At 44.0% G+C, this 24,565-nt stretch overlaps 1 protein-coding gene across 1 annotated transcript in view; it reads left to right on the top strand.

The window, feature by feature from the left end:
- The window catches only part of CFAP90 (cilia and flagella associated protein 90), a 266,200-nt gene extending 251,407 nt beyond the window's left edge, over positions 1-14,793 (top strand). Inside the window, exon 3 of the mRNA XM_069218878.1 lies at positions 14,325-14,793. Within this exon, the coding sequence (XP_069074979.1) occupies positions 14,325-14,504 (180 nt within the window). The 3' untranslated portion in view covers positions 14,505-14,793. The remainder of the gene's footprint in view (positions 1-14,324) is intronic.
- The last annotated feature ends 9,772 nt before the right edge of the window (positions 14,794-24,565 follow it).

Here is a 24,565-nt window from a genome sequence, read left to right as displayed (position 1 = left end):
TGGACTGGAATGTAATGAGTTTGACTGGAGTGGGTTGGATTGAACTGGAGTGGGATAGATTGGACTGGAGGTGGATGAATTGGACTGGAGTGCATTGGTGGGTTGGAATGGATTTGGGTGAGGTGCATAGGACTAGCGTGGGATAGAATGGACAGGGCTGGATTCTGGTGGATTGGTGTGCACTGGATTATATTGGGATGGGTTGGTGTGATCTAGTGGGGGGACTCGATAAGAGTGAGGCGAATTGGAGTGGGGCAGGTTGTTTTGGATTGGAGTGAGTTGTTTGGAATTGGAGTGGGGCAGGTTGAAGTGTGGCAGGTTGGACTGGGACACATTGGAGTGGAGCAGATTGAAATAGATTGGAGTGCAGCAGATTGGAGTGGGGCGTTTTAGAGTGGACAGATTGTTTTGGATTGGAGTCAGGAATACTGGAGTGGGGCAGATTGTTTTGGATTGGAGTGGGGCAGATAATATTAGGGTGGATTGTAGTGGGTTGTATTGGTTTGGAGTGAATGGAGTGGGGTGGATTGGACTGGAGTGGGGTGGATTGGGTTGGTGTGGGGTGCATTGAATGGGAGTGGGATGGATTAGATTGGGGTGAGGTGGATTGGAGTGGGGCATATTGTTTTGGATTGGAGTGGGACAGATGGAAGTGGGGCAGATTGGATTGGGACAGTTTGTTTTGTATAGGAGTGTGGCGGACTGAAGTGGGGCAGATTTGTTTGGATTGGAGTGGGGCAGATTCAAGTGGGACAGATTGTTTTGGATTTGAGTGGGGCAAATGGTAGTCGGACGGATTGGAGTGGGGCAGATTGTTTTGGATTCAATTGGGGCAGATTGGAGTGGGGCAGACTGTTTTGAATTGGTAGTGGTGCAGATTGTTTTGGAATGCAGTGGGGCAGATTGGATTGGGGCAGATTGTTTTGGATTGGAGTGCAGCAGATTGCAGTGGGACTGTTTGTTTTGGAATGCAGTGGGGCAGATTGGAATGGGGCAGATTGTTTTGAATTGGAGCGCAGCAGATTGCAGTGGGGCAGATTGTTTTCGATTGGGCTGATTGGAGCAGGGCAAATTGTTTTGGTTTGGGGGTGGCAGATGACAGTGTGGCATATTGTTATGGATTTGAGTGGTGCATTGTTTTGGACAGGAGTGGGACAAAGTGGAGTGCGGCAGATTGTTTTGGAGTTAGGCAGATTGTTTTGGAGTGATTTAAATTGTTTGGAATCAGAGTGGGGCAAACTGGAGTGGGGCAGGTTAGATTGGGGTGGTGTGGGAGGATTGGAGTAGGGTGAGTTGGAGTGGATTGATTTGGGGTGGGGTTTATTGGTGTGGGGAGAGGTGGGGTGATTGGGGGACTGTAGTGGGGTGTATTTGGGTGTACTGCACAATTATGTGTTAAAGCCTTATTTCAGAAATTACACATACACATACAGAAGCAATGTTACTGCAATATTTAGAACAAGATAATCATCTTCTTCCAAGAACAGCACCCACAAGCAAAAACAAAAGAAAACATAAGTGCAAAGTGAGAAAAGATGACTTGGCAAAATAAAATAAAGTTAGCTATAAAAAAAAAAAAACTTAGCAATTTTGTTTTCCCTGACAGTCACACGCCTTCTGTTTGCAGGGCACTAGAAGTTAAAAAACCAAAACAGTATCTCAATTACAACAGGAGCAGCGGACGGGCACTGATTGAGTTGAATCAATCAGTGCTTGGCCCCTGCTCCATGGGCAGGATCGGAAATGATAATATGGCCTGCAGTGACGAATTATGAGGCTGTAAAGAGGAGTGCTATGGAAGCCAACAAATGGTAAGAAACAGGCGGGCTCCAAGCCCTTTACTGTACACAGCAACGTCTTGCAAGTGAGACGCATGCGCTAGCACATGCACTTGCACATGCGACCCTAAAAAAGAAGATAAAGGGTGCAGTGTGCAAAGGGTATGGAAATTAGAACATGCATTCCACAGAAAGGATAACTACTTGTAGATCACATATGGGCATGAGAAATTCAAGTAACCTGCAAATCATACACCTCGGTCAAGCATCGGTACAGTGATATAAACAGATTCCTATCAAGGATAGATTTTATCGCAGACATTCTCATGAGTAGCAGTGGAAAGCTTGACACATCAGCAGTGTGGGTGTTGAAAACTCCTCCAAGAGTAATGCTGGAGTTTGCATGAGTGACAAAAACTGAAACATGAGTCTAAGCTAGTGGACTGCAAATATGAATAGTAAAATAGACCAGCAATAGTTTGAGAATGGAGGACATACATAAGAGTAATACAAACATTGAAAAGTGCTAGTCTGAGCATGATAACAAATTTAGCAAACTGAATGTGAACCTAGAAAAAAGCAGCAGAGTGGGAACAGAAAATGCTAGAAAGAGAGGCATGTGAGCATCAAGAAAGGTGAATCCTTGCAGACATTGAATGGTGTCAAATTACAATATATGTGGGATGAAATTCTACATGAATTCCAAAACTAAGCTTGAAGAAACTGGTTAGTGTACAAAGCAGGCTTTTATTAACAGTGGTGTCTATTTAGAAATTACTGACTTTTAAGTTCAAGTTGTTGAAAGAGGAATCTTCAGCCCAAGCAACTTTTGGAAAAAAATCACTTATACGCGCATGTTCTAGCTCTGCTCGTAGAATGTAGTAAAAACGTTATTAGCAAAATATAGCAAGATTTACTTCTTTGCCATGATTACTAAGTGTCAAATCCGAGCAAGGCAAATTCTAAATTAAAAACCCACTGTTCCAAGTATATTTATGGATCAGATCAGTGCGATCTTACTGACAAAAAGCTGTTGAAGGACTTATGTTCGTGAGGGTTATTATGTCAATCAATCAACAATATTTTTAGAGTGCACTACTCACTCGTAGGGTCTGAAGGTGCTGTGGGGTATGTCCTCAGGGTTCAGTTAAAGAGCCATGTCTTGAGGTCCTTCCTGAATTGAGGTGGTGATGGTGACTGTCTGAGGTGGAGAGGTGAGGTGTTCCAACATTTTGTGGCAAGGTAGGAGAATGATCTCCCTCTGGCCGAGGACTTCCTTATGAGGGTTATGGTGGTGAGCGACTGCTGGGAGTAGCAGAAAGGTCTGGCACGGAAGTAAAAAGTGATGCGGTGGTTGAGGTATCTGGGTTCAAGTTTGTGGAGTGCCCTGTAAGCGTGTAAGAGGAGCTTGAAGTTGATCCTCTTCTCAACGGGAGCCAGTGGAGATCTCTCGGGTGTCATGTGGTGTGTTCTCAGTGGGGGATGTTCTGGTTGAGTCTGGGGGAGGCATTCTGGATTTGTTGTAGCGTGCTCAGGTTCTTCTTGGTAGTTCCAGCATAGAGTGCGTTGCCGTTGTCAAGTCTGCTTGTGATCAGGGTACGTGTCACGGTTTTGCAGCAGTTGCTTTGAATCCATCTAAAGATCTTCCATAGGAGCTGGAGGGTGCGGAAGCAGGTGGAGGCAATGGAGATGATCTATTTTGTCATGGTGAGCGCTGATTGATGATGACACTGAGGTTGCGTGCATGGTCTGTAGGGGTGTGGGGGCTGCCAAGTGCTGAGGGCCACCAGGAGTCGTTCCAGGCTGAGGAAGAGAGTTCTAGGATAAGGATCTTGGTCTTGTTGGAGTTTAGCTTAAGGCAGCTCTCCCTCATCCAGGCACCAACTGCTTCCATCCCATCTTGGAGGTTCTCCTTGGCCGTTGTGGGGTTTTCAGTCAGGGAGATGATCAGCTGGGTGTCATCTGTCAGGAATCCCCAAGGTACCTCCTGCATTATCTGTCAGCATCCCCAGGGATTAGGGTTAAATCATATATCTGTTCTTGGTTAAACCTTCATGTTTCTAAGTAAACATAATGTGCTGTGTTACACAGTTGGTTTTATCAATGCTTGTTTTACCAATGCTTGTTTGCTAATGTGAGCAGGTGTAGACATGTGCTTCTAATTGGGTGTGGTGTAGACATGTGCTTCTAATTGGGTGTGGTTACTCATCCACATGTGGAAACTCAAATGCTTTCCTGATTGGCTATAAATAACATGTCGTCGTTCGGACTCTTGCTCTAGGCAAGACTGCTGGTTAAAGGATGACGGTACTATAGTTTGTAGGCGACTATGCCTATCCTACAACAAATCGCAACTGTTGTCCCAACCTTACTGGCTCACTAGCAGCACCTCACCAGAAACACAATAGTAAAAGGTGATTTGTGGCAGCCTTTACGAATGGACTCGAGAATAAGACATCTCAGGGAGTGTCGTGGTTAAACGGAGATTACCCCTTTCTCACAGATATATCCTGACTTATACAAACAGAGGCAATGACAAAGATGCAGTAAAGTTTCAATCATTTTTATTTAACACAACTGCAATTTGCGATAAGTTGCATGGGCTGCAATGATTAAGATAATGAATTATGAAGATGAGAGTCATTATTACGAAGACCCCCACCATCTTGCAATGCATGTAAAAAACATACTAGATGTAATATGCCCTAATACCCTAATGTGATAGGCCTAACCTCCTACCTAAAGGACAGCTGGGTTTGCTAAACCTAATCTGCCAATGCAATGTCCATGAGAAGAGCCCCCAAGCCACGTTACCTTGGAATGAGGTCTCTATCTCAGACTCCGCAGGGACACGAAGACTGGGTCAGCGTCAAGACGACGTGCAGCATCGGTATCAGCGATGGTGGTGATGCCCTCTGGTCGGAATCCCTCTCATTATCTGTCTAAAGTGCGATGTATTTATACAGATCTACCAGGACCCCTGACGTAGGTGTGTTCCCTAACAATAGATAACAGACATGCTTGGGACCGCAATTATTATAAACAATCCCTTGAAAGTATAGAGAGGGAAAATCCCTAAGTGTGAACACCTACTGTTTGTTTGTCTTTGTTGCTTGATCTTGACGCCTTGCGCGGTGGCACTGATAATGCAAAGCATAACAAGTGGCCTAACTATAAACAAGGCAGCCATCTTAGATTAATTAAATAATTAAATGGGCTAAGACAGAGCAAGCTAAGCAGGTTAAAAGTCACTAGGTGACGGGGCATGAGTCTGCAAGCCAAAGGCTAAGCTAACTCCTGTTATCCCATTAAAACAAACTAGGATTCACTACACCCTCCCCATTTCTGTAACATGTATGACGAAGGTTACAGGAACCCAAATGCTAAAATTGCTCTGAACTAAAAGCTAAAAGCATAAAAACTAGCTAAAAACTCTTTAAAATGTGTTAAAAAAGGTAATAAAAACAGTTCAGCTAAAATACATACAGAGATGTTAACGTCAACCATGACAAGCACAGCGTGCCAAAGCAAGTTAATTTGAATGCATCATTTTCAATTGGGAATGGCAAGCCAGTTCATCAAATTAGTTGCTGTACGCATGATCTCGAACAGTGTCATCGAAGTCACCAAACAAGGACCTAAAAAATGAGTCAACATCATCTGATGTTAAATCGAGTGCTGGGCGGACAAACGGATCCACAGAGCAGCAGTGAGCAGTACTTTCTGGTGTAAAGTCATCCATTGCAGTGCCGTTGTCCATGGTAGATTTCATAGGTGGCCTCACGGAGCAACCTCAGTCTCAAGGGGCATGACCGTGTATGAACCCTCATCGGGGACATCAGCAGTTCGTGGTCCACAGGAGATGTTGGTGCAATAGCAAGACAGACCATAGGCAGATGTTCAAAGAGGCACCATTTGCAGTGGAAAATTGGTTGTACGCACCAGAGAAGGGGCCGAAATGACAATGGCCAGTCATGCTCCAGTTCCACCAGCAAGGGTGCACCGAAGATCCAAACCATGCGTTCACGGTACAGTGGAGTTGGTGGGAGCGGCTCCATTGCTCTGCGTAGCTGGAAAGAAACAACCACTGCAAATCAGAAGAAATAGCAGTAGTAGTCGACCAATCAAAACCAAAATAATTGGAAAGCCACCAAACACACTTGAAAAGAGCGAGTGGATGGCTGACGGGATGACTCCGAAGACAGTCTGGAAGATGGACACAAACCAGACCCGACAGCCTTAAAGAAATGGACAATCCCAGTAGTGCTCGAAGCATTGAATATTCTGGATACCAGTTCTCCAAAGTACTTAGGGAAGTTGGTATATAATAGGGATTGTATCTCGACTGATGATCTCGCAATCTGGAGAGCATACGTCTCCTTTGAGGATGTCAAGGCGACCTGTTTTTGAAACAATAGCGCCTTTAGCCTGCTCAGTTTTTCATAGTTCACATTAGTAGTATCTATGTGGGGCCACATGTCAGATACTTTTATCTCTCGTGTGGGGGGGAATAAAACGTTTCACAACACGAAACAACCTTCGAGAACGAGATTGCGTAGGCAATTCCTGGTTGCATGCCGCAACAACTTTGATCGGTCAGTACCACATAACTTCCATTGGAAAGTACATGAAATACCGGGTGAATCAAAGGGACGAGAGTACCCTTCAGAAAACAGGCTAAGTTCGCGACATCCGCATTTCAAAGACCATGAAGGGACACCTGCTTGCATATCATTGAATGACTAAGAGCAGTCTCACATTCGCTTTCGCTAAGAAAGACCTCTGTTTCGCCATTCAGACATTTATAATCAAAGGGCAACTCCCACTCTTCCTTAATATAGCTATCTCCTAGTTGCTCATACCTTCCCACTGCAAGATGTTTCAGGCAGCTTGAGAAACAAAAGGTCGAAATGGGTAAATTAATAATGCCATGTAAGAGCCAGATAGTTGAAGGACTCTCTGCTACGGTGAAGGGCAACTTATCTAGTTTTTCCACGTGAAGCATGGTGAAACTAGCGTCCCTTTTAGCCATTGTCTGTTGTTCTCTGGAAAAATTAGTGCGAGCCAGGAAACAAAGGGATCTGAATAAATCAGTTTTGTGTCAGTTAGCAAAAATGTTCTAATTTGTGCTGGAGGTATCTTGAAATAATACGACTCTGCTTTTTTTGTATCATGTCCAGAGAAATATATAAATTTATCACTATAGTATTTTTGTCTCCCCACTGGTGGTGTAGAACAGTGTTCCCACTGTGTGTAGTTCAATACTGGCCTGTATCTAGTGGCACGGTGTAGGTATTAATGTCCCGAATCGTCATAGCAGAACATTTCCCCATAATTCATGGTATGCTCATATACATCGTCACTTTCAAAAGCGGAATAGTCCTTCATTTCAGTTAGCATGGAATCAACTGTTTGGACATCCCAATCATCGGAGACAACATCAGGTGTAATTACACCTGTCATAGAAATTTTGAACACATGTGGTATTTGAATAATCTCTGTAGGCCCGTATATATCAAAGGGAACACTGTCCCACACAATCCCACCAGAAATCGGTGTTGCTGTAACATTTACAGGGGATAAGTCTCTTCGGACCTTATGTGAGGAATGATATGGAGTTAAAACTTCATCAACAGGCTCAACAGAGGAGCGATCAGGAATATAGTGACCATTTATGAGCAAAAAGAAAAAAGTCACAAAACCAATCCATAAAAATAATGCTGAAATTGTCAAACAGAACCATAAATAGTTCCACGGGTATATCAAATAGTTCTTTTTAAGCCATTGATATGTTGAACCATTGTCAATCACAGTAGTGGATGAGTCTGAAGAAAAATCATCAATGTCAATAAAATAGCCAGAGGTAGTCTCTGCAAACACGGGAGCCGGTGCATTATCTGTAATTTGGTCCACTTCATGTGGAGGCTCTTGGTAGACAGTGTCTACAGTCTGTGAGGTGTTTGTGTAAAAAACAGCCAAATCTTGGACAGAAATGGTCACTGAAGTGGTGACTGGAACTAGCAAGGGTTCATTTTCCGCACTCCCCATGGTCGAGGAGGTATCTGGAACAGCATTGGACATTGTTGCATAGTCCGTAGTAGTGTTGCTCATCCTACTGTCTAGATGTATGTCCTGTTGGGTAGTGAGAGGGGATCGGGAACTACCCAAGGGACCTTTTGGTCTACTGTGAAGGATCAGCCACATGGTGTAATTTGATGTCACCGATGGAGATAAATCTGTTTGTTCGAGAACCAGAAGTGGTGGTAAGATGACAGTCCTGGTACCTTGAATTCCCAAGACCGGTACAGGTGCTCTGTATGATGGGCCGAATTCCTTCTTCACAGCGATCTTTTCACGAATCAGATCCTCAACTTTAGGAATCCAGCCAGTCGAAGTTTTCGCTAAATCCCTTATTCCTAAGGTGGCAGCACTGGTAGATGATTTAGCATCACAAAATTTCTGAAGCTCCTGTAAGACAGTGAGACGTTTATTTATGTCAAATGGTGTTTCTGCTGCCACCACACCAGAGGCATCAAGATCTGGGACATACATAGGTATCCCAAAGAGAACCTCATAATGAGTGCGTCCCCCCAAGGACCGTCTTGGCAGATTATTCAGTGCTCTCTGGACCCCATATAGGTGATGTAACCAACTGCGGCCTGAACCTAATACTCGAGCTGTTAAGGACTGCTTTAGATCACGATTCCGCCTCTCCACGACCAAATTTCCCTCAGGATGGTATGGTGAGGAGTAATGGAGTTCAACACCCATCGTCCGCATGGTGTCCCTGAATCCCTTAGAGGCAAATGCAGGGCCCTGGTCCAAATGGAATGCTGCAACTGTGTGTGTGCCGAACATATAAAAACATGATACAGTCGGCTTTGACCAATATCATAGTAAATTGTTTGATTGGAGAGACAGAGGGTTGCTTAATACAGATGAATATCTGTTTCTTTTGGTTAAAAAGCTGACTGTACCATGTTTTTATATGTTACCAAAAGTTCATAAGAATTATCATCATCCTCCTGGGTGACCCATAATCTCTGCAAATGGCAGTTTTTTGGAACGCACATCCATTTATTTAGATTTTTTCCTTCTACCATATGTGTTGGCCTCACCTTCCTATTGTAGGGATACCATGGATTTTATTTCTAAAATTGAGGGTATTCCTTGGGAGCCACATTTTGTTGCTGGTTACTTTAGATGTGGAATCCCTATATACCTGTATCCAGCATGATTTGGGGATCCAAGCGTGTAGATATTTTTTTCGTGGAGACCACTCAGTAAATATGAAAATTCCATGATGTTATAAGACATGTTGGATGTTTGCTTGGATAATAATTTATTTTTATTCAAGGATACCTGGTACCGTCAGCTGGTCGGGACTGCGATGGGAAGATGCTTTGCCCCATGTTACGCTGGAATTTTCATGGGCTGGTGGGAGGCCACCTGGGTATGGGTTGAGGAAAATGAGAAATGGACCAGATATATATCAATGTGGACACGATACATGGATGATCTTTTTTTGATCTGGGAGGGGCCGCGTCAGTATTTGGAGGAATTTTTGGATCATATTTCCCAAAATACCCTTAATCTAAGATTCACTCGAAAAATACATCCAACAAGGATGGAATTTTTGGATGTTTTACTGGAAATTGTTGATAATAAATTACAGACAAGGCTATATCGTAAAGATACAGCGGGTAACAGTATTTTGCATGTAGCCATCCATCATCCTACTAGTCTGAAAAATAGCATTCCTTACTGTGATTTACTCAGAGTCAGAATGAATTGCAGTACTCTGGAATTGTACAAAGAGGAGGAGAGTAGGGTGATTAGGAGACTACGAGCGCGAGGTTATCCAAATAAGGTATTACGTATGGCTAGTGAGAAGGTTACTAATACTAATAGGCAAGCATTATTGGTGGAGACTGAAAAGAAATATAATTCCATCCTGGAAATAAGGATGATTACGACTTACAATATGGCTAGTCCAATGGTCAGGAGCATAGTGATGAGACATTGGCATTTGGTGAAGCATGATCCCATAATAGGGAAAACATTGTCTCCTTGACCTCAATTTACGCATCGTAATGCCAAATCTTTACAAGACATCTTGGTTCATAGCTATCCACGACAGCAAAAGAATAAAAACTCTGGTTGGTTCAATCAGCAGAGGGGTATCTACAAATGCGGAAGATGTAAGGCATGTAAACATAGTAAAAATGCCAAGATGTAAAAAACAGCTTTTGGTGAGACTTAAAGAATGAACAAAGCTATTTCATGTGTCTCAGATCACTGCATTTATGTATTACAATGCCCCTGTGGCTTACAGTGTGTTGTCAGCACTATTGGCCCTGTTAAAAAGAGGATTTTGGAACACTACAGGGCTATTAGGAATTATGACACCTCATATCCTGTGGCGAGACATTGGTGTAAGATACATAATAGAGATGCTGATTGTTTGGTATACTTTGGTATTGATAGGATTGAGAGGAATTTACGTGGAGGGGACAGGGAGAGACTCCTTAGAATCAGGGAATCTGAATATATTTTTCTTCTTGGGACGAAGACCCCGGGGGGCCTCAATAAGGATGAGGAACTTTATGTGCATGTTGGACAAATGTGAACATTGATTAATGGTAATGTGCACTTTATCCTTCTCTGTTCTCTCCGATTAGGCGCACTGTATTGATTATTACCTGTGACATTTAAATACCAGTATAACATATTTTTTATAGTTTATATATGACAGTTTTTTTATTTTCTGATATCTGTTATTCACATTAGAGTATCACTCTCAAATTGTCTTGGTATCACCTTCAAAATGTTACTTTGTTTTTGTATCTCCAATTGTGTGCTATTGATAGTGGTATATGAGTTGGAGAGAAAAGGATAATTCGGTTTAAAAATATGGGTGATTTTGCTTTAATTAATTTTTGAGAAAATTTTATTTAAAATGGACTTCAGTATTCACTTTGATGCCCTTTGTGATATAATTGGAATTTTCCTATTTAAAGTAGTATTTTTTCTGTGTTTATTAACAAGGGGTATTTAAGTCTGGCTCAGAAGGTGTGCAGGTTTTTTCAATTTAGACATGATGAAGACACTTCTGTGTTGAAACGCGTTGCCATCTTAGTAGTATATATATACATATATTTTCTTTCTGTATCAGTTTGCTTTTTGGAACAATGTAATCTTTTGTTCAAATAAAGCCTTATGTTTGAGGAGTGGACATGTTGGGTGTGACTTTTTTGTGCTTTTTAATAAAGTGGCAGAAATCTTTTTTGCATATATATATATTTTTTTATTTTTTATTTTTTTTACACACTGATATATAGCACTCAGTGCTTGTGGTGACTTGTGTGTCGACTTTCGATCCATTATTGAATTTGAGTGGCTTAATAAATCTGGAGTAACGCAAGCTAGTGCCAATCGCTGCCTTACGGTATTCTGTCCCAGGGAGGCATTCCATGGGTGGAGCTTAGGTGTTCTCACGCATCTACCCACAGATTTTGGTGCATTCCCAGGTTTACCAACATTGGTGAACCTGGGAACGCTTTAAAATGCTACACCTACCTAGGGGAGGCGCAACAAGAAGAATTATCTTTATTTCTCCTTGTTGTTTCCCAGTGTTTGCAGTGGCAAATGAAACTGGTGGGGCTACTGACAGGCAGTGATAAAAAAACAGCGGTACTCTTAGGCTCAACGCTAAAGGTCTCAGTCAAGGTTCATTATAAACCGTGTTTATAATGGGCCACGATTGAGGACTCTGGAGTTTAGGCTGAAAGCATTTCGAGTTTCTCACAGTGCCTTTTACTTGTCAGTGAGTTAAAGGAACTGGAAAAAATATGTAAGATTCACTTACCTACTGCCTTGGATTCAGTCCATGGGTGCTTTGAGGGCTGAGTGGTTGCAATCTGTCTAATGTCTAAACCAACGACAGGCTCGTAGTCCACATAGGGATGCTACAATGCATGGCTGGGTCGTATGGCCGTGGTACGAAGTGACCAGTGCCTAATTTGTTAAATACATAGACAAAAAAATGCAGGAATTTAAGTTTTTCTTTGGAACCCGCTTCCCTTGTTGCTGAATGTCTGGGTCTAGTGAATACCTATGCTGTGTAGTTTTTATCCCATCTCATGCCTCTTTTCTTCACTAGCATGTATTTGTGTTTTTGTAGCAGCCTTTGCATGTTCTTTTTTGCCTGTTTTCTCCCTTTGTCGTCCTTTTCCCTCCCTTTCTCTTCTTTCCTTTTTCTCCTGTTTCTGCCTTTCTCTCTCTTGCTTTAGGTAAAAGTCTGATGAAAAATTAAGTCGCGGTCCCCAGACTTTAAGCCATTTCCCACCATCTGTAACCACCAACAAAAGTTAAGCACTGGATGGAACACCAAGAAGAATGTGACAATGATCCCTGTGTCTAGAGGTCGTTGTTCTTGTTTCTCTAATGACTTATCTGTAGAGCTTCCTCTGTCAGGGCAGGGCTTGTTGTGATTAATGAAGGCCAGTCATAAATCTTGGAGTGTATGTTCACTGTGAAACGTAAACAGATAACCTTAACCTGTGCCTCGTAGCTTTGTAAATCCGGATTGATACATTGCTGATGGCGGAAGTGCTGGACTGCAGTCAGCATTTCAGTTCAGTTTGCAATGATCCTCATGCTGGCAAGAAAGGACGTGAAACGCGTTTTGGCTAGCCGGTTGAGTGCGGAGAGTAGCACATGCATGGCAGCTTGTGTTTTCCCTCTACCTGCTCAGATATATTCTTAAAGTAGGTAAGTAGGATGTTACAGTAACAGAGTACCCGCATTCTGTAAAGCGAAATGTCAGGTACATGTGTGTGTGGCTTCTGTATCTAACAAACAGATGTGGGAGGTCCAGTTAGGGCGAGAGCGGGAGGAGTACCTAGGGTATTCTCTTCTCCCAAGCTAAAAGTAATAGCGTGCTTACATCCAAAAATGTGTGTCAGAAACTCCTCAGGAGGACGGAGCACTTTACAAATACAAACATAACTTATGAGTCATCATAGTTATGAGAAAGTATCTCCCACAGAGCAAACTGCTTCTGAGAGGAACTGATATTCCTGGGAAATCACACTGCAATGCTCTTCTTCTTTCTCTCGGTACTCTGAGAGCCTCATCTGACTCCCCTCTACCAATCCTGGTGCTACTCTCACGTTGCTCAGGCAGCATGAGAGCAGCACCAGGATGGGCTTGAGGGTCCTAGTTCGATGCTCCTTGAAGCACTGGGAGCCTGTGCCTGCTCTCCCCCCAGCTGTCTAAGACAGCTCGGGTTGGAGGGTTTAAAGTGCGCATCTCAGGCTGGCTGTCGCAAGATATCTGGCCACCGTGACTTGCACACTTTAAACTGAATGGCTCACTCCTCCCCGCTGCTGGCACCACCCCGCCCACACACTCAGCTGCCGTCAGCATGCAAAATAAAACGGTAATAAATGTGTTTTATTGCCATTTTATTTTTCATTTTTCCTGCACTAACAGTGAGGGCGCAACACTCTTTCGCCCTCATGGAGGCACCGCCTCTGATGTTTCCTCTTTCTAAGTGTGCTGCATGCTGCAGCACACTTAGAAACAGGAAAATGCCTCTAAGGATTGTTTTTGTGCAGGAAGGTGCCACTTCCTGTGCAAAAACAATCCTGCCTACAACACAGGCACCCTAGGACATGGTGCAAAGGTGTCTGTTTTGGCTCAAGGCAGCACATGATGTGCCAGTGCAAGAAAAAGACAAGAGTGCACTATATCGTGTTAAATACGGCACATTCCTGTCCTTTCCCTTTCACGAAGCGCAGCCTAGAAAGGTAGCTTGCTGCGCTGCATGAAATGATAAACCTGCCCCTGAATTTCTATGGACAGGTTTAACTTTCTCTAAATGAGAAGAGCGGAGACATGCAGCGTTACTATCACTGTCTGCTGTCCGGAGGAGCATCCTACAGTCCATAAGGTTTGTAACTATTGTTGATGGAACCTTATGAACCACTATTTTTTCAATATATTGTAATGTTTCCGTTGGCATTATATTATCATTTAGCCTTTTTATAACACTTTTACTATACTATCAGTAGCATCAGGCTATTAGATTGTGAAACCTGTCTATATTTGTCAGTGCACTCAGTCACTTGCCTATTCACCTATTCGTGCTCTCCCCATCCATCTGAACACTCAGTTATTTAACCATCATCCATACTCACACAAGCGGACCGTAATTATCCTTGAACTGACTCTCACTAACATTTATCCATGTATGCACCAATCCATCCAGGGGTTCCATCAATTTTACATTCACCCACTCCCCCCACACGCACACGCAATAAATAAAGACGCAATTTCTCTTAGAAAATAGGCAGACATTTTAATGGTTTACTTTATCGCAGAGAGCGTTCACTGGCTCTATGCCCTGAATCACCTCTCGTGTTAGAATGTGTTCTCTTCTCTTTTGCATGTATCCTAAATGTCTTTAAAAATACGTTGCAAATTGGTGCTTTCCATACTGAGAACAATGACTTAAAATATACTGAATATTTTAATTTACAGGAAGTGAGAAGGCCGGTCCCTGTTTTGGCATCTTCAGAATATGGAAGACATTTGAAATACCAGTCGGATCACGTGACCAGAGATCACGTTAGAATTGGGTTGGTGCGTTTAGAATTCTTCAGGAAAAATGGAATAAGTAACTCCGTCGAAGATGGATATGGACCTGTAGTTCCTTCTTAAAGAATGGCTCTTGAATTCTAAGAAGAAAACGATGCACAAAGCAATTCCCTCATGGATTACAGAAAAGACTGTGCTTATCTGTAACCCTGTGCTTTGAGATTCTTGATCAGAACTTAAATTAGGATAACAGGAGTGCTACTATTTCACTTGTCATTGTATGCATGTATTGAGTTAAATATATGTTTGTCTGTGAACAACATAACATCTGATACGAAAAGTATTAACTGCAATGTATTCTGCACTGATAAAAGTGTAGGACTTTTCATTTGCAATAAATCAGCTTCTCTACTTTTTGTCTTTTTGCAAACATTTTTCCATGGAAGCACAATTACAATTTTACAACCACACTTATTTAGGTTTTGCTTACCAAACAAAGTAAGATGATCCATATATTTCAATTGATATGAACCCACAGGTGCTCATGAGGGAATTTCACGGAACAATGTACTTATAGATTAATTACACAGAGGGGCGTAGCTTTATCGATAATGTGAGGTGGGGGGAATCTGAAATTTCCCCACAAACAATGAGGTGTACCCAACTAGAATGATAGGGCAGAAGGGGCCTCTGGGCAAAGTTAATGGACAGGGTTAGGGGTATTAGTTTGTAATTATTTGCAAAATTAAGGTCACTCATCCTAGGATCTTAGGCCCAGATTTATACTTTTTGCTGCAAAACTGCCAAACGCAGTTTTGTAGCAAAAAGTATAGTGCCAGCTTGCACCATTTCACAGCAGCAGCCAGGTGCCATATTAAAGGAATGGTGCTAAACTTGGGCTAGCGTCTTCAAAAAAGATGCTAGCCTGGTGGGGGTGGCGGTAGGGAAGGAGGGGGTTGTGCATCAAAAAATGACGCTAGCCTGGTTAGAGGTAAAAATAATGTCTAACCAGACTAGCGCCCTTTCCTGGCGCACAACCACCAAAACATGATTCCTGTCTTAGGAAAGACAGGAGTCATGCCCACTACCTCAATGGCAGCACAGGGGGCAAGTGTCCTCTTGGCATGGCCATTGCACCCTGTGCTATGCAGGGGGTCCCAAGTTAGGGCCCCCAATGGCAAAAAAAAAAAATACTTACCTGGACTTACCTGGGTTGGGGTCCCCCATCCTCCGGTGTCCCTCTGGTGGGGTTGGTTTCTGGGGCTTCGGGAGGGCACCAGTGGACCCATTTCATGGTGTTTAACCATGCAATTGGGTCCACAGGTCCCTTAACACATGGTCTGACCCAGGCATTAAATAATGGTGCAGAGCAAGCTTTGAACTATTATTTAGCCCCTCCTCCCACTCGTGCATCATTTTAGCATGGGGAGATAAATATGGGGCGATGGGGATAGCACAATTCTTTAGATAGGAACGCCTACTTTGCATCTTATTGACGCAAGGTAGGTGCACGCATCCAAAAATGGTGCAAACTCCTATATTTTGACATTAGACATGTCTAATATCAAAATATGGAGTTAGGTTTGCACCAAATTTGCATAAAAAAGAATGACACAAATTCGAGTATAAATATGCCTCTTAGTGAGGTAGTCTGAAATATCTTGTCCACTGTAGTACCTTTTCTCCTCACATGAATGTCCCTCACACAAAAGGTACAAAAGGTAAAGCTGGGGATTAATAGTGCAGGTTTCCGTTCCTCATGGAACAGATAGAGCATGGGCAGAAGTACAAGCTTCCTGGATTCTGGGAACAGGTGTATCGTAGTAACAGCAGCACAGGCTTCTCTCTCTGACACTACAGCAGCCGTACAAGCTTCACGCTATCACTAACCGGAACAGGTAAAACTCAGGAAGTATTAGTGAAGGCGCCTCTCTCAACTATAAGGTACAGCACAACCTAAAGGAAACACCCTTCCCTATTTAATCTGTATATTCCAGTATTGTTGTGTGGATTGGTAAATGCATTGATGGTTAAGTATAGATGGCTGTGATCAAACATCTGTTATTTCAGCACCAATATGCCCAAGGCAAGAACGTTTGCTTACTAATACATATGTTCTGTGTGTGGAGGGGTTAATGGTTGTATTGATACATAAGTAAATAACGGAGGAGTGGATGGTGGTCTCAGTTGGTAGACAGTTGGATGAGTGGGAGGCTGAATTTATGTTTTGATGAATCTGTGTGGACAGATGGATGCGTAGATATGTGGCGCAAAATGTGGATGGCGATTGCATGTGAAAGGAAAATGTCTGTGGATTGATGAGTGTTTGTGCAAGGATGTTTGATGGTTAGTTTGTGTGTTTGTGTGGATTAAAGTTCACTTTGTGTATGTCGTAAATTTGTATGCTTGTGGCGTGTATATGGAAGTGTGTAAGAAACGATGCATCTTGTGTATGTGCCTAGATGGAAATATATGTGAATACATGTTTATAAATGTCAGTGATGCTGCTGCATGTAGAGCGGGTTCCTTCATGCACATGATTAGCTATAAAAAAAGGGACTAGTGACTTTGAAGGGAATGTACATCTACCTGCTGGGAAAGCACAAGAAATCTCTGTGATGGGGAAGCATAGCTGCCGAATCTCATTAAGATTCCTAATACTGCACAGCTACTGAGAATTAGGTACACGTAGGAGTCATAGGTCAATAAATTGGGATTCTACATTGACAAACATGATATGTTTGATATGATACTTTGACTTGGCCACTGCTGGCTGTAAGAAAAACCCACGACAGAAAGAATAGCAGTGAGACATCTCAGAATGATATACATGTTGGTGATATGTAAGTTCCAGTTCTATGGTCACAAATGCAACTGTGACTTCTGCAAATGTGTTTACCATGTGCCCTGATTTATTTATCAGAATGCATCATCAGAATGACACAACATAACGTGCTATAAAAACGAATCTTTGGGTACTAAAGACCTGACAATAAAGTTAACCTGCCCACTCTGCTATTCTTGGAGGAGATATAGAACCACCCCAAACACCGGTGCTGTGACCCACTGTCACACTGCATTGACAGATGGGCGATAATCCAGTCGTAAGGGAAGTAGATGATGCGCTGCTGAGGGTGAAAGTGAAGAAAGCTGGATTTTGTTCGGACCTCAAAGCACCAGATAAATTCCCCTAAGTCTGGTACTACTCATATACCCCCTCACTTATTGAGATAGACGAAAAACTGATGTTTTGGTGGGGGAAACATAATTTAAGAGCCAATTTCAATTGCAGCAGCACTGTGTCCCATGTGTCCAAGCACATACATTAGTCCTGAAAGGGGCATGAATGTACAATACATTATGTTTACCAGACAACAGATAACTGGTCATCATTCCAGGTGGCCACTGCATTAAGTGGGAGGAAAAAAGTGTGGAGTCTTCAAAAGGGACATCGGCAAAGAAGTGTAACTAGGAATCTTTATCAAGAGGCATGGCCTACGGAATTAAGGGTGTGGAAAACTAAAACCATGTGCTTTACAAAGCATGCATCCTACCCATTTTCTGGATGCCTTTCTCTCTGAGTTGTATGTTATTTCATCCAGGCATATAACACAACAATAGACATACGCCTAAAAAATAAAACGCCAGACCTTTTGGCATTGCCAATGTTTTTTTACAGGATCAAAAAATGAGTAACAACAACAATTGTGTTGTAAATAATTAGATTTGAAAATGATCCGTTCAGAAACTTTGAGACTGAATAAAATATTGCTGAGATCTGTGGAAGAGAATGTATCCTTCAAGGTATCTCATTCACTTCTGTTTTCCTTCACACCATGTCCCTCTGCTGTCTCCTAGTCTGTTATGCACGTGCTCCCTTTTTCTTCCCACATCTTTCTGAAATGATCTGCATACCTCACAAATCATCATTTTCCTCTTAACACTGTCGTGTCAGTCTTACCTTCTGTACATAGTTCTGTTCATCTCATTTGATCGTAAACAACCCAACTCAGATTTAAATACATTTACTTTTCTTTTGGTGCTGTCAATATTTTGAGTTGTTTACCTCCTTGACACACTTTGTGTGACCTTCATCGTGTGCCCTATAGAGAAAGACCAAGGAATGCATGTGTATGAAGTCTGAACATCTTTATGACATGCACTGTGAGAAATCCACACTACCTACCGACTCTCACTCTCACTTCAGCTCTCACTCGTGTCCCGCCATGAACTTTCCCCACAGCCAGAATGCACTCAGATGTCAAGAGGTTACTTTGTTCATGTAAATAGGACATATGTTAAATGAAAAGACAAGGCAAACACTACGTGTGGAAACAACAAATACTTTTAGGGAATACAAGATGGAGTTCAAATGAAATGCAAAGAGAGAATGCATCATTGTTATGGTTTGCTCGTAAATCACATGAATGTAGGGCCCAATAGGGACACATTTTAAAGATAGTGTTGAACGCCTGCTGCATGTGAGACCTGGTAGGACCCAACCCGCTTAAAGCCCTGCCGATGAAACGCTGATGTGGAGTGAGTGACAGGTACTTGCCTAATCTGATCAGTGCACTTTGCCATGCTTACATATCATACACATCTTCATAGGTTACTGGAATCAATCATGACTTCGCTGCTTGAACAAATTGTGTGATTCTTGGCCCATATTTTATTTCACATTTTTTCTTCATTATCCCATACGAGAGTACTTTAAAATGCTTGACTGCTGGAAGCGTGCTGTACAAAAACAAGGTCATAAGGGCTGGGGGTCATGAATATTTCAAAGTACATCTTTTAAAACTATCACTCTAAGAAAGGCCTCTCAATGTGGTGATATATTCTGAATTACCAAGGTGAAACACTACTGCATGTTATATAAATACACATTTTTAAAATCGGAAGCAACTTTTTTCCAAGACATTTGCTGCATGAAAAACTTAACAACTATTTTCTTGGCTTATCCAACTGTTACTGTCAGGCCAAGACCCAATTAGGTAATTATTCAAGGGGGGTGCTCCACCCCATACACCTCCCAAACCTACGTCCCTGAAAGTATACCTATTCCGGAGCTTTCCTGGGGAATGCTACCAATGATACATCATTTCATGGTGTACTTCCCGACTTTGCAAACATTTCATGGATATATACCTCTCTTCTAAAGACACTCTGTAAGAAATCAGATTATTGGTTGAGAGGATTGGAAGCCTGTTATAAATTGGGTGTCTGGTTGGCAGAGGTAAGCACCCTATTCATTTAGGGACCACAATCCTAGTCAGGGTAAGTGAGATACACAACCTAATTAATCTGTGCTCATCCTCTGGTAGCTCGGCATAGAGCAGTCAGGCTTAACTTACAAGGGTTATGTGTAAAGTATTGCTGCAACACATAAGGTACTCTAACATGCTGAGAACACCACATAAAAGACTCCACACCAGTCTAGAAAAATAAAGGATATTTGTCTGATCCAAATAAGACCAACACAACAGAAATCCTATTAGTACCTGTCGCGATATATACATTCAAAACATGTATGCTAATCAGTGCAACATTGGGAGCGCCTGTGATCTTCTATACAGGAACTTAGGGCTTTGCAGGGCTTGGGAAAGTTCTAGCAATTGGTTTGCACCACACAGGAAGTGCCTGTGTACTTCTAGGCAACTGTATCGGGGACTGGGCAAAGTTCTGAGCACTCAGCAATTTGCTGGGAGTGCGTTAGAAGAAGGTCGCAATGGGCAAGGTTAAAGCTGGGTTCTCAGGCCTGAGATCTACAGGTAAACACAACTGCCCAGGCAGCCAAGAACAGCCGCTTCTGGGACCTTGCAGGTCTCTTGTACATAGTACCTGTTGCAGGAGGCAGTGGGGTCACGTCTCCTTTCATCAAGCCAAGTGCTGACAGTGTTGCCGCGGTGAGTTGCAGTTGTCCACGTTCAAGTGCTGCTGCAGCTGTCTCTCTCAAGATCGTAGGCTGGGTTCAATGCTGTCCTTAGTATTCCTTGGCACCGGTGGACTGTCGATCAGGACTCTGTCACCTTTGCTTCTGAAGTGAGGGTCCTTCGCTGAGATAGTACACGGAGCACTAAGCCCTGCTGAGGATCGGGCAAACGCAGGATTTTATCACACAGGTCTCTTAGTTGGTGCAGAGCACCACACAGGGCTGTTCTCTTGAGCAGTTAAGGTTCTACTTCCCACAGGACAGCTCCTGCAATCGTGTGACAACCCTAAAAGAAGTCTTTCAGACTTCTTCAACAAGGGGCAAACCAACAAACTCTTGGATAACTTGGATTTAAGGCTATAGAGAACAGGTCTAGTGCTTCTCACTCCAGGAAAAAAGCAGCAGGCAGCAGGCCAACACAGCAAAGCTAGTAGCAAAGTGGCAGTCCCTCCTACACCATAGCACACAACAAGCAGTATGCCAACACAGCAATGCAGATTGTCAGTCCCCCCTGGCAGCACAGCAGTCCTTCTTCCGGAAGAATGTCCTTGGTTCTAGTATTATTCTGATTTGGTGGGGTTTGGGGTCCAGTACATATACCTAAATGTGCATTCGGGGGAGACTTCAAAGAGGCCTTTAAAGAACAAAAGGTCCCTGCCCTCTTTCCCTAGCTTCAGACACTCTACAGGAGGCTATACAGCTCTTTTCTTGAGAAGAGGCACAGTCCTGTTAAAGTGTAAGTGCCAGCTCCTCCTTCCCACCTAACCCAGAAAAACCAATCAGCCTGGTGATGGGCCATTAGGATGCAAATGTCACACCAAAGCTCCCTTTGTGTCTTACTTTCTAGTGGGAATACATATAGCCCAGCTGTGATCCACCCTGAGGTGTATTCAGGGACAGACAGAGGCACAGACCGGTTAAAGGAAGAGAATGCTAACTTTCTAAAAGTTGCATTTCAGACTTACAATGTAAAATCCAGCTTCAACATATGTTGTGATTTTAAATTGTGAGTCCGGAGACACCAAACTCCTTATTCCTATATTTTCCTATTTGAAAGTTACACTTAAAGGATGCTTCAAGGTGACCCCAATGTTCAACTATGGGAGAAATAGGCTTTGTAGTAGTGAAAAACAAATGAACAGTTTTTCACTTCCAGGACATGCTAAACTTAAAAGTACATGTTCAAATTTTTTAATATGCTGCACCCTGCCCTTAGGGCTAACTAGGCCCTACCTTTTAGGTTACTTATATGTAATAAAAATGAAGGTTTGGGCCTGGCAAGTGGGTACACTTGCCAGGTCGTAATCACAATTTAAACGTACACATACAGTCTCTGCAGTGGCAAACCAGAGACAAATTTGAAATGCAACAGTAGTGGGTGGCACAATCAGTGCTGCAGGACCACTAGTACCACTATTACCATTTCATATACAGGCCCTGGGCACATATAGTGCACTTTACCAGGGACTTACAAGAAATTAAATATGCCAATTGTGGAGAACCAATATTACAATTTTTAGAGTACAGAGCACCTGTACTTTAGCACACTGGTCAGCAGTAGTAAAGTGGCCAGAATCCTAAAAGTTGTCAACAATGAGTTAGAAAAACAGGAGATCAGAGGGCAAAAAGTTAAGGGAAACCACGCTGAGATGCCAGGTCCAACAAAGCCCAATTAAGATAACCACCACAATCCCTGCCTGGGTGAACTACAAAAGTCATTTCAGGGGCAGTACCACCACCATCAAAAGCCTGGCGGAAACACAACACAGAAGACCAAAGACTCACCATTAGAGACAGAGAAGATGGACTTGGAAGTGGTAGTTGGAGGGGGGAATGGTAGGAACAGGGGCAATAGCTGCCATCAGAGAGGGGGCCAGAGCCCTCACTCAGGGCAGCAGGGCTCACTGGGGCAGGGCTTTATGTGCCTGGGGCAAAGGAGATGCCCACTCTCCTAGGTGAGCGAGCATGGGCAACTCGGTGAGGGGCTAATGGGAGGGTGGTGCTGGTGGGGGGGTGGCAGCTGTACCTGGAGCTGGGGTGGTCCCAGAGGTGTCTGCCACCACCAGGGAGCTCCCATTGGAGGAGGAATCAGAGTCAATGTTGTCACCTCCTGTCTCTGCCGTGGTGCTCCCCTCGCCCTCTGTTCCACTGATTCCCTTTGCATCTGTGGACTCTGCCTTCTGGGTCCTGTGGGATGCAGCTCCCTCAGTCGCCGGTACCCCTGCTCCTCCACCAGATGATGCTATTGCACACATGGATAGGATGACAGAAGAAAAAAGGGGTAGAGAGAGAGAAAGGGAACACTGGGTCAATTACAGCACCAACACCACAGTTGGCATACACATTATCATCACACACAGGATTCAGGATTGAGCACAATGCACCACACTGTCAATCAATTAGATAGGTGCCACAGCAAGATGAGCGCCAAGCACCCTCAACTTCAGCCCTCCTGGGACCCATTAAACCCTGTCTGACATAGAATACAACCTAGCTAGGTTTCCTGAATTTGCTATACACCCATTACCCTTGAGCTGGGTCACGCCGCAATGTCTGACCTGGCACTAAGGGGCACCCACCGACTCACAACCACCACCCGGATCCCATGCCACCTACCAATGATTGTAGTTTCGCCCACTGTGCTACCCCTTGTGGCTACTGTGATGCCCTCAAGCGCCCATCCAGCTCTTGGTAGGCCACCGCCAGTATGTGGGTCATCAGTGGGGTCAGGTTTTGACAGGCATCCGTTCCTCATTGGGAGGCCATCCCCAGCTGGGCCTCCGCGATCTTCCATGGCCAGCGTCTCAGGTCCTCCCAATGTTTCTGACAGGGAGTGCTCTGCCTGCTATAGACCCCCAGGGTCCGCACCTCCTTGGCGATGGCACGCCACAATCCCTTCGTCTGATGGGCGCTGACCTGCAGAGGTAATACAGACAGGAGGACAGCATTACACATACAATCCAGCCTGTCACACATATGGCCCGCAAATACCATTTCCATCTCCATTTGCAAACACATCACCCGGCGCCCACCATGCCAACAGACATACTGCCAACAGACATACTACCCCCACAAATTAGACAATGCTTGCACACACATCTCCATGCAACCTTGGCACATGCATCATACCCAAGGTGTACTCACCTGTTGGTCTGGAGGCCCATACAGCAGTCCATACTGGGGTAGGACCCCTTCCACCAAATGCTCCAACTCCTCCGAAATGAAGGCAGGGGCCCTTTCCCCGGGTCACACGGGCCATGATAGGTTTTAGACACAGGTCACAGCAGCACACACAGTGTAAGTGTTGTCCTGTGGAAAGTCAGGAATCAAGTGAGGATATAGATAGAAAATGGAGGTCACATCCACGGCGGTGTACACCGTCACCGCTGCCACTGATCCCCATTGGCCTCTGCACTCCATAGAGCCCCATATTAGCCAATGAGGAATTGCAGGGCGGTGCAAGACCGCCTTCCGCCACAACGCCTAATGTCGGCAGAGTTATCTCACTTCCACCTGTCCCTACATACAGGACAGGCAGTCATCATTTAATGGTGGCGGACAACATTCAGATAATCTATAACTGCGTTATTGCTGATCATTGCACGTACATTGCCATTCCCACTGTCCCATCACATTAACCCCTTCTGTGCCCAGGACGTAATGGTTACGTCCTGAGGCACAGTGCTGCTGTGCCCAGGACGTAACCATTACGTCCTGTGCACAGAGCCCAGAGGGAGCGCTCTCGCTCCCTCTGTGGGGTTCCCCCCCACCCCCCCCAAGTCAGGGATGGAAAGGGAAGCCCTTCCCCTCCCACCCCCGACTCCCCCAACCCCCCCTGTGACGTCAGCGCGCGAGCGCACGCTGATTAGTCACAGGGTCTCCCCCATCGCGCTGGAAGCAGAGCTTCCAGCGCGATTGAAAAAGAAATGCTTTTGCATTTCTTTTTCAATCCCATGGGGGAGGCCCCGAGAGGCTTCAAAGGGAAGGAAATGTATTTCCTTCCCTTTGAAGTCTCTCACAGGTTTCAAAAGCCGGATTGCTTGCAATCCGGCTTTTGAAACCCCACTAGACACCAGGGATTTTTTTTTCCATTCTTGAAATTGGCAAAAGGGAGCGACCCCTTGGGCAAGGGTCGCTCCCAGGGGGGCATTTTTTTAGGAAGGCCTTTTCTGCCCCCCCTGGGGGCAGATTGGCCTAATATTAGGCCGATCTGCCCCCAGAGGGGGCAGAAACCTCTAGGCACCAGGGA

This window comes from Pleurodeles waltl, chromosome 2_2 (assembly GCF_031143425.1).
Source record: "Pleurodeles waltl isolate 20211129_DDA chromosome 2_2, aPleWal1.hap1.20221129, whole genome shotgun sequence".
In the NCBI taxonomy this organism is placed as follows: Eukaryota; Metazoa; Chordata; class Amphibia; order Caudata; family Salamandridae; genus Pleurodeles; species Pleurodeles waltl.
The sequence above is the reverse complement of the archived record's forward strand: the minus strand, read 5'-3'. Positions and strand labels throughout refer to the sequence as shown.